At 46.9% G+C, this 14,127-nt stretch overlaps 1 protein-coding gene across 3 annotated transcripts in view; it reads right to left on the reverse strand.

Annotated features, from left to right (window-relative positions):
• Nucleotides 1-14,127, reverse strand: part of MORN5 (MORN repeat containing 5) — a 39,821-nt gene that overhangs the window by 12,564 nt on the left and 13,130 nt on the right. For 2 of the 3 annotated variants that reach the window (XM_033237565.1, XM_033237567.1), the window contains exon 4: nt 12,273-12,404. In XM_033237565.1, the coding sequence (XP_033093456.1) occupies nt 12,273-12,404 (132 nt within the window). Of the gene's footprint in view, nt 1-12,183; nt 12,405-14,127 lie in introns of those variants that run through there. The other variant, XM_033237566.1, reaches the window with a different exon arrangement.

Raw genomic sequence — 14,127 nt, forward strand, 5'->3', positions numbered from 1 at the left:
CCCCCTAGCCCTACACTGGTTTTGGTGTGGGGGAGCAGGCACTGGGTCTGATCCCCAAGTGAAACCCTGGTGGATGCAGGGGCTCAACAAAGGCCTGTGTCAAGGGGAAGCTTAGGGGGCCTAAGGCTCTAGGTGCATAAGAAATTATGAGGATGATGGGGACACGTCCATAACAGAATGCCAGGGGCTGGGCAGAGAGATCAGAAAACCACAGTCCTTAGTCCAGTCTTGAAATTAGAGTTAAAAGCAGATGGGAGGAGGCCAGACTGCAGTTTGCCATGGTAACACTGGCTCCTGCCTTTGGGATGTGGAGTTAAGGAGGTCTCTGCTTTTCACCTTTTCACCCTGGGTGTAAAAGGATCACAACTGTGATTGTCAACATGCACCAGGTGCTTCTTTTGGGCCAGCCGTTGTTCTTGCTGGAGTGTGTCATCTCACCTCATGCATGTCATCTCACTTCAGGCCACAGTCCTGGAAGGGGGGTCTATTTCTATCCTCATTTTTTCAGGTGAAGAAACTGAAGCTCAGAGAAGTTAAGGGCCTAGCTCAAGGTCACACAGCTGGTGAGTGGCAGAGTTGGGATCTGCCTGCAGATCTGGCTGGCTCTCAATACCTGCCTGTGACCCTGTCTGCCTCTCCTGGTCCTGAGGGGTTTCAGTCAACAGTGCTGAGTTCCAGAATCTGGGCTGAGGAAGACAGTAGGCTCCAGCCCCATAGGGTCTGGCTTTCCACTCACTTCTATTAAAGGAGACAAAACAAATCATTACAGTGCTGGCCTGGGTTGACTCCAACCATGGAAGGGGAAGCTGTGTCCTTCGAATGCCTCCAGGAGGCTGCCATGTTGGGGTCAGAGGGCGGCAGGGGAGGAATTGTACCAAAATCTGATGGGCGCCATGGCTGGAAGGGGAATTTCCAGGGCCTTTGGAACTGGGGTGGGGAGAGAGGATGGCAATGGGCAATTCCTGCAGTCCAGGGAGTGGCAGCAAGCTGGGCAGGCTGTTATTCCTAGAGCAAAGGTCTTGACAAGGATCTATGGATGCCTTCCAAGTGGCCAATCCCGCCCTCTGTAGGCAAAATTCTGTTTGTGAATTCAACTATATTTCTCTGGGGAGAGGTCTGTAGCTGGGCCTAGATTTTCAGAAAGGTTCATGGTTCAGAAAAGGCCACAGCATATTTGTCGGTTCAGAGCATGGCCTCTGGTGTCAGAGGGACCTGGGTTCACACCCTGGTTCCTCCCTTTACTAGCTGCTTGATTGTCAGTAAGTAACTTACTCCCTGAGCCTCAGGTTCCGCATCTGCCAAATACGAATAACGGTCTATTCCTCAAAGAACTGGGATGTGGTAAGTCCCTGGCACCGTGGAGGCATTCGATACTCATAACTTTCCTTCCTACCCCTTTTGCTTACAACAAATGCCCGTCTGCTGGCAGGGACGTGTGATTGGTGCGGGCATTTGATTTGGCAGTTACAGCGTATTATCCCTCCACAAAGCCTTCATTATGGTGCTGCTAACAACACTGCAGATAAAGCATGGATGTCCCTGCGTGCCAGCCTCCAGGTGATTATAACATTTTGGTAAATTGCCTTTTGTCTCGCTAGAGGGATGACAGCAGGAGGGGGCTGTGGGGGAGTCTTACTCGGCCATTTTGCAGAAACCGCAAGGGAAGCACTGTGGCAAGGTAGCCTGGGTTTGCAGAAGGAGTTCCAGCCAGCAGTGGGAACCCCGGGTACCAGCCCTGGCCCTACCACAGACAGGCTGTGTGGGGCTGAACACGTGATTTGCCCTCTCTGGGTCTCAGATTTCTCATCTGTCAGGGGAAGGCAGTGGCTTCAAGATTAGGGGAGTCTTGGTTTGTCAGTGTCATTGAAAGACTTGTTCATTGGCCGGGTGCGATGGCTTACACCTGTAATCCCAGCACTTTGGGAGGCTGAGGCGGGCAGATCACGAGGTCAGGCGATCGAGACCATCCTGGCTAACACGGTGAAATCCTGTCTCTGCTAAAAATACAAAAAATTAGCCAGGCTTGGTGGTGGGTGCCTGTATTCCCAGCTATTGGGGAGGCTGAGGCAGGAGAATGGCCTGAACCCAGGAGGCGGAGCTTGCAGTGAGCTGAGATTGCGTCACTGCACTCCAGCCTGTGCGAAAGAGCGAGACTCCGTCTCAAAGGAAAAAAAAAAGAAAGACTTGTTCATTGGCCAATTTTTGAGCAAGAAAGTGGGCAGAGAACTATCTGCAACCTTACACTCTTTGGATGTGTACTTTTATATCTCTATAAAATATAGGGCTGCTAGGGAGGCCCTCGGTTCTTTCTTTCTTTCGCTAGTAAACTCCAACTTCTCATTCAAAGTCAGCTCTAACATTATCTTTAGCTTTGAAGTCAGCTGGACCTGGCTGGCTTCCAGTTCCAGCTCTGCCACTTGCTATCAGTTTGACTTTGGGCAGACATTTCACCTTTCCTCAGTTTCATCATCTGTAAAGTGGGAATAACAAGGATAACGACTTTGCGGGATTACTGTGGAGATTAAATAAAATGAAATAAAATAAAATATACGTAAAGGGCTTAGACCAGTGCCTGGAACACAGTAAGAAGTTGGCAAATGCTGGCTATTATTATTGTCCTGCTTTATCACTCTATCAAATAGAATATGGATACCTTTGTATAGCAATAGATCTATTTCTTCACTGCCATTTTTAAATGATTGCATTGTATTCCATATTAAGAATAAACTATATGTTATTTAACCAGTCCTTTCCTATTAGACACTGGGGATGTTTCCAGTTTTCAACTCTCTAAACAATGTCAGAGAAAAATTAGAAGACTAAAGTGGTCTTTCTTCTCTACATGTTCACTGTGCTGCTTAAATTTCACCCTTTTCTAAAGCTGGGTGGGGAGCAGATAAACCTCAAGTCTGGGAGCTTTTCGTCCATGCCTCATTCAACAGATGATCTTGGAGCTGGCCAGAAGTGGAAAATGGGAAACCTAGGGAGGCAGGTGAGCCTGAGTGTGAATTCAGGCTCCTGCCGAATTTCCTGGGGAAATTCTTTAACCCCACTGAGCCTCAGTTTCCTCATTGTCAAACAGGGATCACATGAGTATTCCCTACCCCTTGGTTGAGGGTCTGGTGCATGGCAAAAGCTCAGTCATCGTTAGCTGTCACCACCACCATCATCGCCATCTTCCTCATGATTCTGGTGGTGGCAGCCGAGTCACATAAGTCAGGTTACTTTTCAGACCCCAATTCACACCCCTTATTCCCATTGTCCATTTAATGGAGTGTGCATTCAAATGAGGCTTGTGATTTTGATTTTAAATTCTGTCTGGAACCCACAGGTTCAAATGCAAAAGGGCGCTCTCTGCAAATAATCACTGGTGTGTGATATTTTTAAGAAGCCAAAGCCATTGTTTCTGATTGAAGGAAAGTTGGTGCTATTTTGAAGAGCAGCACGATTAAGCGGTGGCGTTATCTCTTTAACCATTGGGAATTATACGCTGTTTGAAAGATTTGTGAGCTCTAGGACATTTGCCAGATGTGCTTGATTCGACATTTCAGACAACAAAGGGGATAATGTTGGCGGGAATCTTGACGGCATTTCTGATGATCAGGATATTCTTTGAGGATGGTACTGAGACCTTTCGGGGAAGAATTTCAGCTTTTTACATAAACTAATTTGGGATGCTCACTCTCTGTCTTCCACAAAGCAAATTTAGTTTATTGTTAGTTGTATATGTTAAAATGGTTATGAGGGTTTTTTCTTTGAATATTAATAATGTGTCTTTCATCTGAGACACTCTCATGGGGTATCATTAATTGGGAGGAGGGAGTAAAGATTAGTGGTACAGTTCTTTTGCAAATGATTACTACTAGTAACATTGAGGCAAGCAACAGCCTCATGAAAGAGATACTCGTACAAACTGCCAGCAAGGCTGTAGCTTATCCTTCCTAAGAGGAGTGACAGGGACATGTAGGAGGGGGAAGGGCTAGAGTTAGTCTCCCAATTTCCCATCGTAATCGTAGTAAAGGCCATTCACCCAAATAGCTCCAAATGCTTCTTTATTAGCTCACAGTGTATAAAGGACCCTTTTCCAAATGAAGTAGCATCTGATTGTGGGGACTGTGGTGTTTTTGTTTTAAAGCTCTAAGATGGACCATTTCATTCACTTGGGAACCTTACTGAGCTCCCACTGGGTGCCTGGAACTGTGCTTGGTGGAGGAACAACAATGAATCAGACATGCCCCTATCTAGAGAGGAGAGAGAGGAACACAGAATAAACCAGAACTACGAAGCTGGCAAGAAGAATGAAAAGGACAGCCTTTGGAAAGATTGGGGCTTGAATCTGTCTGTATCACTAGCTGTGTGACATGAGCAAGTTATTAACCTGAGACCAAGTGTCTTCATTGCAAATTGCAAACTGTGTCTCATGCAAATTACCCACTTGGGGTGGCAGAGAAGAGCATGCGAGGTAAGCTGGGGTGTTTTTTTTTTTGTTTTTTTTTTCAGACCAAGTCTTGCTCTGTCATCCAGGCTGGAGTGCAGTGGCATGATCTTGGCTCACTGCAACCTCTTCCTCCCAGGTTCAAGCAATTCTTCTGCCTCAGTCTCCCGACTAGCTGGGACTACAGGCATGTGCCACCATGCCCAGGTAATTTTTGTATTTTTAGTAGAGACAGGGTTTCACCATGTTGACCAGGCTCCTGGCCTCCTTGAACTCCTGGCCTCAGGTGATCTGCCCGCCTCAGCTTCCCGAAGTGCTGGGATTACAGGCCTGAGCCACTGTGCATGGCCAAGGTAAGCTGTTAAGGTGCTTGGCACAGAGCCTAGCAAGGATCCTCCACAATAAGCATTCGTTTCCCAGCTTGTCTTCCCGAGCTGTGGATGCACAGGCAAAGCCACATGCCCTCCTTTGAGGGTTGCAGGCAAAGACTTCATGGCCTTCTGTTATGTGCTGAGCATTGAGAGATGAGGAGGACTGAGAAGGGTGGAGAAAAGAGGGAAGGGTATTCTGCGCTGGGGGAATATATGAGGTGAGAATAGGCAGTAGGAAGTGCTGTGTGTTTATCAGTGGATGCCAGCTAGTCCTGTTGGACTAGAACACAGGGCAGAAGAGACAGCAGGATGGAAGGTGGACCTTCAAAGTTAGGCTGGGGCTCTGAATGCCCTAATCAAGTGTTTGCAGACCCCAAAGTTTCAGCAGCACCTCATTTTCCAAACAAAACCCTTGAGGAGGCAGAAAGACAGCATATCTAGGCACATCTGTCTCCCTAGAGACTCCTCTCAGGCACCTAGAGAAAGCTTAACAAATCCCAGGCTCTCACTTCTTTCTCTCTAGCCTGAGTCAATAATCATCATAATGATAACAGCCACAATTACCAATCACAGGACACCTGTTTTGGACCAGGTGCTGTCCTATGTATTTTTAATACTTAATCTCATTTTTTTCTAACCATAATTTCTCCAATAGGTACTACCACAATGCCCCTTTTACAGATGAGGAGAGTGAGGCTCCAAGGGGAAAAGTAACCTACTCATGGTCACAGAGCTGGTCAGTGGTAGATCTAGGACTAGAGGCCAGCCTGAGGCATGGATTCTAGGCCCCAGGCTTTTAACCACCACAGCACGCTGTCTCTCTCACCTCTCCCAGCTCTCCAGCCTCTGTGGGGCAAGATATCCTAACTCAGTCTCTTTTTTGTTTTGTGTTTGCAGTGTTGATTAGAATATATAATAACTGTCTACAGTTGCTATCATTTATGGCTTTATGGTCCCAAGGTAAGCAGCAGTAGGGGGTAGTGGAGAGACAACTGGGCTGTGGTAAGATGGGAGTGGGTTTGAGTTCCAGCTTCACTATCACACGTCTGTCACTCATTACTCCAAGACCTAGTTTCCCAATCTCAGGATGAGCCCATTCCCAGCTCACTGGATGCATGAGAAGTCTATGAGATGCAAGGCTCATGAACTCAAAGGCTTTAAGGTGAGTACCAGAAATGACTGATGCTGCTAGGGTCACACAGCAGGGAGTGGGAGGGATCTGGGCAGTGCATGGTCTCACCTAGGTGCTCAAACCCAAGCAACTTCAAGAATTGGACCAACCAAACAGAAACTGCAACCAGATTTGTCCTGAGAGCCACTGGGTTGAGACCTCTGACAGATGTTAAACTGCTTTGAAAACTTGGATGTGCATAGAAATATAACGGATTCTTTTTATTATTCAAAATCATAAGTTGTCTGTCATGTGCCAAGTATTGAATTTGGTGTGATTAGTTGAACAATACGAGGGACCTGGAAGCAGGTGCTCTGCCTGCCTGCATGCTTTGTCTTTTACAAACATTTAATCAGCTCCAACTCATGGGACCCATGTGCGATGCTGGGGACACAGTGATAAATCAGACATGGTCACGTGGTCCCTGCCCTCAAACTGCTCCCAGACTTGTGGGGGAGACAGCTAATAAAGATACTTCTACTGTCCAGGGCTAAGTGCTAAGAGGTAGGCTTGGAAGGCACAGAGGAGGGACGCCCAGCCCAGACATAGCAGTGGAGTGGAGGACAGAAGAGATGGTCAGGGAAGGCTGCCTAGAACAATGGTCCACCAACAGCTGGTCCCACCTTTGAGAAGGTTGTAAAATCAATTTAGTGCCTAGCAACCAGCATTTTGAAAAATAAACAGAATAGAAAATATCGGGCCAAGCGCAGTGGCTCATGCCTATAATCCCAGCACTTTGGGAAGCTGAAGCGGGTGGATCACCTGAGGTCAGGAGTTCCAGACCAGCCCGGCCAACATGGTGAAACCCTGTCTCTATTAAAAATACAGAAATTAGCTGGGTGTGGTGGCACATGCCTATAGTCCCAGCTACTTGGGAAGCTGACACAGGAGAATCACTTGAACCTGGGAGGCGGAGGTTGCAGTGAGCCGAGATCGCACCACTGCACTCCAGCCTGGGTGACAGAGACTCCATCTCAAAAAAAAAAAAAAAAAAATCATAGAATGTTGCATGTACAAAGATACATACATCACACATGTGCACCTGTGTGTATCCTGGGTCATGACGTAAAACATTCCTTACTGTGGGTCGAAGGTTTGAGAGCTATAGTTAGAGAGAATATGTTGCCTGCCCTGAACCCCAAAGCCTGGTACATAGTAGATGTTCAGAGAATTTTGATACGTGGAAGGATGGATTTAAATTCTCACAGCAAAGGTGACTCTTCTGCTGGTGGCCCAGCCCGTGACCTGCTGAACAATAAGTATCCCCAGCTTTGACCCATGCAGGTGGCATATGCTTCATAACAGCAGTGGCTGAGGGCCCTGTGTTTACTCTGGGATGGCCTCAGTCACCCATCTTAGGCCCAGAGGCCCAGCAGCCTGCGCCTTCAGGATGCCAACAGGAAGCACTGTTTGTGGGGGTAGATTGGAATGCAGCAGAAGAGGGACAGAAGCCTGAATCAGTCCCTCACAGGGTGAGGTGAGTCAGGGGTAATGACTAGGTGGCCACAAACAAAGTCTCCTTTTTAGTGGTTTTCAGGACACTCCGAACTTCATCTGTCCTATAATATCAAGACCAAAATACTCCTTGGCTACCTTTCTCCTCCATCATAGACTCCTACTTAAGGTTGGAAGGGCCCTAGACATTATCCAGTTCAACTCTCTCATTTTATCCATGAAGAGAAAGGGGCCCAGAGAGGGAAGGCATTGGCCAGGGGTCATCCAGCAGGCAGCCTGAGAGCTGGGGCCAGGATCAGGAACCCAGGTCACCTACCCTATCACCCTGAGCCCATGTCCTTCACATGCTCCTCTCTCCCGTCATCTTACCAGAAGGATCTCCTACCTAATCTAACCTCCTTTGGCCTCTTCTCTATATGTAATCAAAGAAGTCTTTCTAAAGAACAAATGAGTTACTATGTTAGTAACTGCCTAAAGCCTTCCCTTGCTCCCCACTGCCTTAGGGTGAAAGACAGCCATAACCTTTGCCCTCACCCCGCCCACCTTTCAGGCTTCCTCTCTTGCTTTTTGTCTCCTTTCATACTGTTAGCTCATGCTCCTGAATTAGTTGGAACTCCCTATTTATGACATGTTTCTCCCAACTATAATCCTTTTGCACATACTGTCTCCTCTGCCTTCAACACTCTTACCAACCCTGCTGCATTTGTCTGTTCTTTTTTAGGTTACAGAGTAGATCTTTCTCTTTCCAGGAAACCTCCCTGGCCTACTGGCCTCCAGGGTAAAGTATCCCTACTAAGTTGTCTGGCAGCAACTCTATGCTGTTATAATCTATGTCACCATCAGTTTCTCCTGGCTCCTGAGAGAAGGCTGGGTATAGAAGATAATGCTGCCATCCATTAGGAGAAAGGGAACACTGTATGGAACCCAGTAGTTCTCTAGGACATCTCTTGGTACTTCCACTGACCACAGTAAAAGTTCATAAAAAACTATCCCAACCAACTAATAACCAACAAAGGCAGGACCACTAAGGGTTTGGACCCTTCAAGAATGAAGGTTTTGATTACCCTACTAGGTAAAAAGCCAGACCAGTGGAAGGGTGGGCTCAAGGCAAATGGAACCTGGGATGAATAATGGAAGAAGGAATTTGTAAATATTACCTACAGCCTTGTGACCAGTTACAGAAAGAGAACTGTAGTAGTGATACAGTTTTTTCTCCTTGCTTGTATGTGTATGAATATCTGTATCTATGTCATCTATCTTTCTATTTATTCATCTATATACACATTTTGTTTTGTTTTGTTTTGAGAGGGGGTCTTGCTGTATCACCCAGGCTGGAGTGCAATGGTGAGATCTCGGCTCACTGCAACCTCTGCCTCCTGGGTTCAAGCAATTCTCTTGCCTCAGCCTCCTGAGTAGCTGGGATTACAGGCATGCACCACCATGCCCAGGTAATTTTTGTATTTTTAGTAAAGATGAGGTTTAACCACGTTGGCTAGACTGGTCTTGAACTCCTGATCTCAGGTGACCCACCTGCCTTGGCCTCCTAAAGTGCTAGGATAACAGGTGTGATCCACTGCACTCCGTCTGTTTTGTTTTGTTTTAAGAGATAAGGTCTTGCTGTGTTGCCCAGGTTGCCCTCAAACTCTTGAGCTCAAGAGATCCTCCTGCCTCAGCTTCCCAAGTCGCTGAGGTTACAGGCACAAGCCACCATGCCTGGCTAGCATATTTGTTTTTATTAACTAATTTTTTCTTTTGTTTCCTCTTTTATCCTTGTTATTTTATAGAAGGATTATTGGCAGGAGCTTGTAGGTTATAGACTCTTCAGGCAGAACTGTCAAGGAATAACCTTACTCAAAAAATGGGTGCAGTATCTGCCCTCTGTGGGAGAAGGGGAGAGGGCCTTGTGTTAATATGGAGGATGTATTGAAACTTGTTATACAAAAAAAGCATACTTTTGTTAATGTTGCACAGAAGGCTTAATATCTGTAGAAGAATGTGTGTGGATGCTGAGCAACAAAAGGGGTGGCTGGGCCAGTGAGAAGCTCTTGACACCCAGCCAGGTGCGGTGTCAGGTAATTCCAGCACTTTGGGAGGCCAAGGCGGACGGATCACCTGAGGTCAGGAGTTCAAGACCAGCCTGGACAACATGGCAAAACCCCGTCTCTACTAAAAATACAAAAATTAGCTGAGCATGGTGGTGGGTGCCTGTAATCCCAGCTACTTGGGAGGCTGAGGCAGGAGAATCACTTGAACCTGGGAGGCGGAGGTTGCAGGGAGCCAAGATCGCGTCATTGTACTCCTGACTGGGCAAAAAGAGTGAAACTCCATCTCAAAATTAAAAAAAAGAAGGCACTGACTCTCAGCTCCAAACTGACCCTTCTATGCTTAACTTGGCAACGGTGGGACTGGAACTGTTTAAATTACATTAGTTTTGCCAGCCAGCTCCTTGTTAGGGGCTGTCAGGCAGACAAAGACACCCCTCCTTTCTGTTGTCTTTGTTGTTCATGCCAGTGTCATCACAGCAGTGTCATTTCACTTCCAGTTTCCAGTTTTTTCCACACTCCTAGAATCAGCTTCATTTCTCTCTTCAGAGGCTCCACTGGGCAGTGCTGTCCCGCCAGAGGTCTGGGTCCCAGCTCTGCAGGAGCCCTGCTCTGAGCTCCCAGGAGCCAGCCCTAGCTGGCCTCTGCTCAGGTTGCAGGTCCTGGGGGTCCCTCTGTTGACCTTCTAGGTTCTCACAACCTAATCTTTTACTATTGTCCCCAGTCCTTGAGGGGGTACCTGCATCCTGCAGTTGCTTTCTCTTACCTCAATGTCTTCCTTTGCTTTTCCAGTTCCCTAGTAGCCACCAATTTCCTAATATTAAATTCTTTCCATTTTTCTTTTTTCTTTTTCTTTGAGACAGATTATCACACTGTCACCCGGGCTGGAGTAGAGTGGCATGATCTTGGCTCACTGCAACCTCTGCCTCCCAGGTTCAAGCTATTCTCCTGCCTCAGGCTCCTGAATAGCTGGGATTACAGGCACCCGCCACCATGCCCAGCTAATTTTTTGTATTTTTAGTAGAGATGGTGTTTCACTATGTTGGCCAGGTGGTCTCAAACTCCTGACCTTGTGATCTGCCCACCTTGGTGTCCCAAAGTGTTGGGATTACAGGCGTGAGCCACAACGCCAGGCCTCTTTCCATTTTTCTAACTGAACTCTTACTGACACAAGATAATACAGAGTTCCTTCTCACACGGATCTTACAGTCTAGTGGGAGAGATAGATATTAAGCAAATAATTACATTTAATTACGTTGAAATAAGTGCCATGAAGGAAAAGTACAAAGTATATTAGCATATTAAAGGCCCTGAGAAGTTCTGCAGTAAATAAGCCTGGTTAGCATTGTTTAGGGCAACATCTCCCTATCTTATTTGACTAAGAAACTTCATGGTAAATGTATTAGCACCCAGCAGAGTTAGCATGCTACAGAGTAGTGCATTGTGCAAATGGAAAAGGGAAGTCATTGAAGACATGTGAGCTGGGGACTTGGAGTGTGAGCATTTGCCATGTTCCTCCAGTAGCATCCAGTGGGTTAGCGGCGTCTTAGCTCCAGGATTCCAGTCATAGGATCAGCTGACAATTCTCCTTGCTCTTATTCTAGCCCCACAAGGCAGCTTTCTGGTCATCACTGACATACTGAGTAAATTTCCCTATAGGAAGACTATGCTCTCATCCACCAGCACAGATGGTCTGGTCTACCTGGAAGTTTCTTTCTCATTATAGAGCAAGGTTTCTTGACCTGGGTCTTTAGAGGGACCATCCATCCCTTAAGACTATCTGCAAAATGTGTGTGTGTGTGCATGCGCACGTGTGGGCACATGTGTGCACATGTGTGCTTGTGTGTGTGCATGCATGGACATTTTTCTAGCAAGAGGGTCCGTATCTTTTGATATTCCTAGCGGGAGTGTGACTTCAGAAAAGGGTAAGGTTAGGAATCACTGCATTAAAGGAAAATGTTCCTATTATTTGTGTATTGATCTCCTGTGAGTGTGGTCACTGCAAATGGGTTCTTCTCAGTCTGATCGGCCTTGTGTTGACTCACCAAACTGAGGTTCTGGATCCTCCAAGGTACCTACTCCCCTGACTAAAAGATGAACCAACCTTCTTGGACCTCAAGGGATCACTGCCCTCTAGGTTGTTGCCTGTGCCATTTCCTCTCGCTGGGAAACCCTGTCCCCAAGCCTTGTGGTCAAATCCCAGTTATTCTTCAGGTCTTAGCTTAGAAGTCATTTCCTCCTTGAAACCTTCTCTGACTTACCACTTCGGGATTTGATACCCTTTCTTTGTGCTCCCACAGCATCTGTCCCACCTCTCTGGGGCCCCTACTTTCCCTTCCCTGCAGGACCATGTTTTGCCCTTCATTGTGTTTGTTCCATGATGCAATTAACTGTTTATAGTACTACTCTGCCACCTTTAGAATGCAAGCTCCACAAGGAAGGGGGGCTGTGTCCAGCTTTGCTCTGCCTTTTCCCCAACACCAAGCAGAGTGTCTAGCATATGGTATGTGCCCATTAAAATCGAAGGAATCCATGCAAAAATAAGTACCTTAATCCTTTCAGTGCGACATTTATGTGCCATCACAGCTAGACCACAAATGTCCTTTTACCTCCCTCTAGGACTATGTACAGATTTGCCATAAGAAGTCCACAAGATAAAACATCCAGGTAATCAATTTTTGTCTTTCATCAGCAAAAGCTTTTTTCTCATCAAGTGTGTGCATACATTTGTACATACGGATGCACATACTTATACGTGGATGAAGAGAAAACGTGCTGCAGTGTCGAAAGAAACCTACCTGCGTTTCTCAGAAAGCGGTTCCTGTAGTCCTTGATTACCCTCGAGACGGGGTTATAGAAGCCGTCTCCACAATCATAATAGCCCTTGGGGATTTTTCTAGGTGGGTCCATATTGGTGAGTTGAGCCATACCTTGAAAGAACATAATGGGCAATTAGTTCACCATCAAGGCCAAATCTAAACCCAGTGTTCCCATAAGGTCTGCTTGTGGCTGGTGGCTCATGTGACTATCTGGCTCCACTGTTGAACTAAATACCCCCTACTCAGGGCAAGGAGCAAACCCAGCAGAAACAGTGCCCCAAAGGAACTTTCTGAAAGTGGCTCTTGGGAACAGGGTCTTGGGAACTAGACCCTCTGTCTTCTTCTTCCTTTGACCCCATCCTTTTCCATTTCTTGGGATACCATGAAAAAGGGCACAGGTTCTGAAGTCAGACAGACCCTGAGGTTAAGTCGGAGTTGGCAGACAGATGGGAGAGCATCAGTCTAGAAGAGGGGTGGCATTCAAGGCGTGGGCAGAGGCCAGAGGCATGGATCCTTAGGCCCTCCTCTCGAAACCTTGTAGAGCAGAGGACATGTGAAGGAGAACAGCAGGAAAGAAATGGATCAGGTGGACAAGGGGCAGGTGGTGGAGAACCTTGACTTTCGCCAAAATTACCAGGTGGCTGCCACTTATTCAATGTTTATTATGTGCCAGGCATTGTGCTCCTATTTTATTTAATCCTGAGAGCAACTCTGTGGCTCAATTTTACAGATAAGAAAACTGAGGCTCAGAGAAGTTAAAGTAACTTTCCCAAGGTTATCTGCTAGGAAGCAGTCTAACTCTGGAACCTGTATGTTCAGCTGCCAACATCAGGGGAGGAGAAAGCCTAGGTGCAGCCACAGGACCAGGGACACTGAGACCCCTGGGAGGGAAAGAAGATCGAGTGCACCTTTTAGGTCATGCACCCTATGTGTGTGTATCTTGAAAAGCCATGGCTCAAATAAAGGGAGAGGTTGGAATAAATAACTTCTCAGGTTCCTTCTAACTATAGTTCTATAATTCCTTGTTCTCTAGACTGAGAGCTGGATGCCCACTGAGTACAAAGCACCATTTCCACAAATCAGTGTCTTGCACACAGTAGGCACTCTTGTGTTGCTTAATGACATACCTAACACTAACCCTGACATTGACCCTGACCCTAACCCTAACCCCATGTGTACTGGCTAATGATTGCTGAGCACTTACTCCATGTCAGGCACTTTACAGCCATTCTGTCACTGAAGCGTCATGCCAATGCCTACTTCACAGATGCTCGAAGAGGTTGTGGGGCACTTTTAACCCTCACCCTGCCTTGCAGGCAGGGCGAGTTACCCTAACAATGCCAGCCCCAAGAGGCAAAGTGTGGAGCGACAAGGGAAAGAAGTAGCTACTTAGAATCAAGCTTCTCTGCTGAGCGTCACTGGAGAAGAAGGAAGAGCCAGGCAGGTTTGGGAAAACCACCATGAGACTGGCAGAGGCTCAGCTTTCGCAAAACCAGCCACTGTGTGAGAGCTGAGGCCTAAGGCTGAGGGCTTTTTGCCTACAGCCTTAATTGGGGTAAAGAGGCCATGGCAAAGTCCAGGCCTCCCATCATAAGTAATTGGGGAGGAGTGATTTGCAAGGTTCTCAAGCTGCAGCTAGACTGGCAGCTCTTTGAAGGGAGAGACGATGTCCTCTCAGCTCTGGTCTCCCTGGGGCCAGCCAGTGTCTGACATACGGTAGGAGCTTAGGAAATGTTTCTTAATGTCATTGCCTTAACTCCTCTAAGCACATACTTCACCCTGCACTGTGATGTCAATATCATTATCCCTGTTTGATAATAACTCTTTAACAAGT

Source organism: Trachypithecus francoisi, unplaced genomic scaffold (genome assembly GCF_009764315.1).
Source record: "Trachypithecus francoisi isolate TF-2019V2 unplaced genomic scaffold, Tfra_2.0 Lachesis_group16, whole genome shotgun sequence".
Taxonomy (NCBI): Eukaryota; Metazoa; Chordata; class Mammalia; order Primates; family Cercopithecidae; genus Trachypithecus; species Trachypithecus francoisi.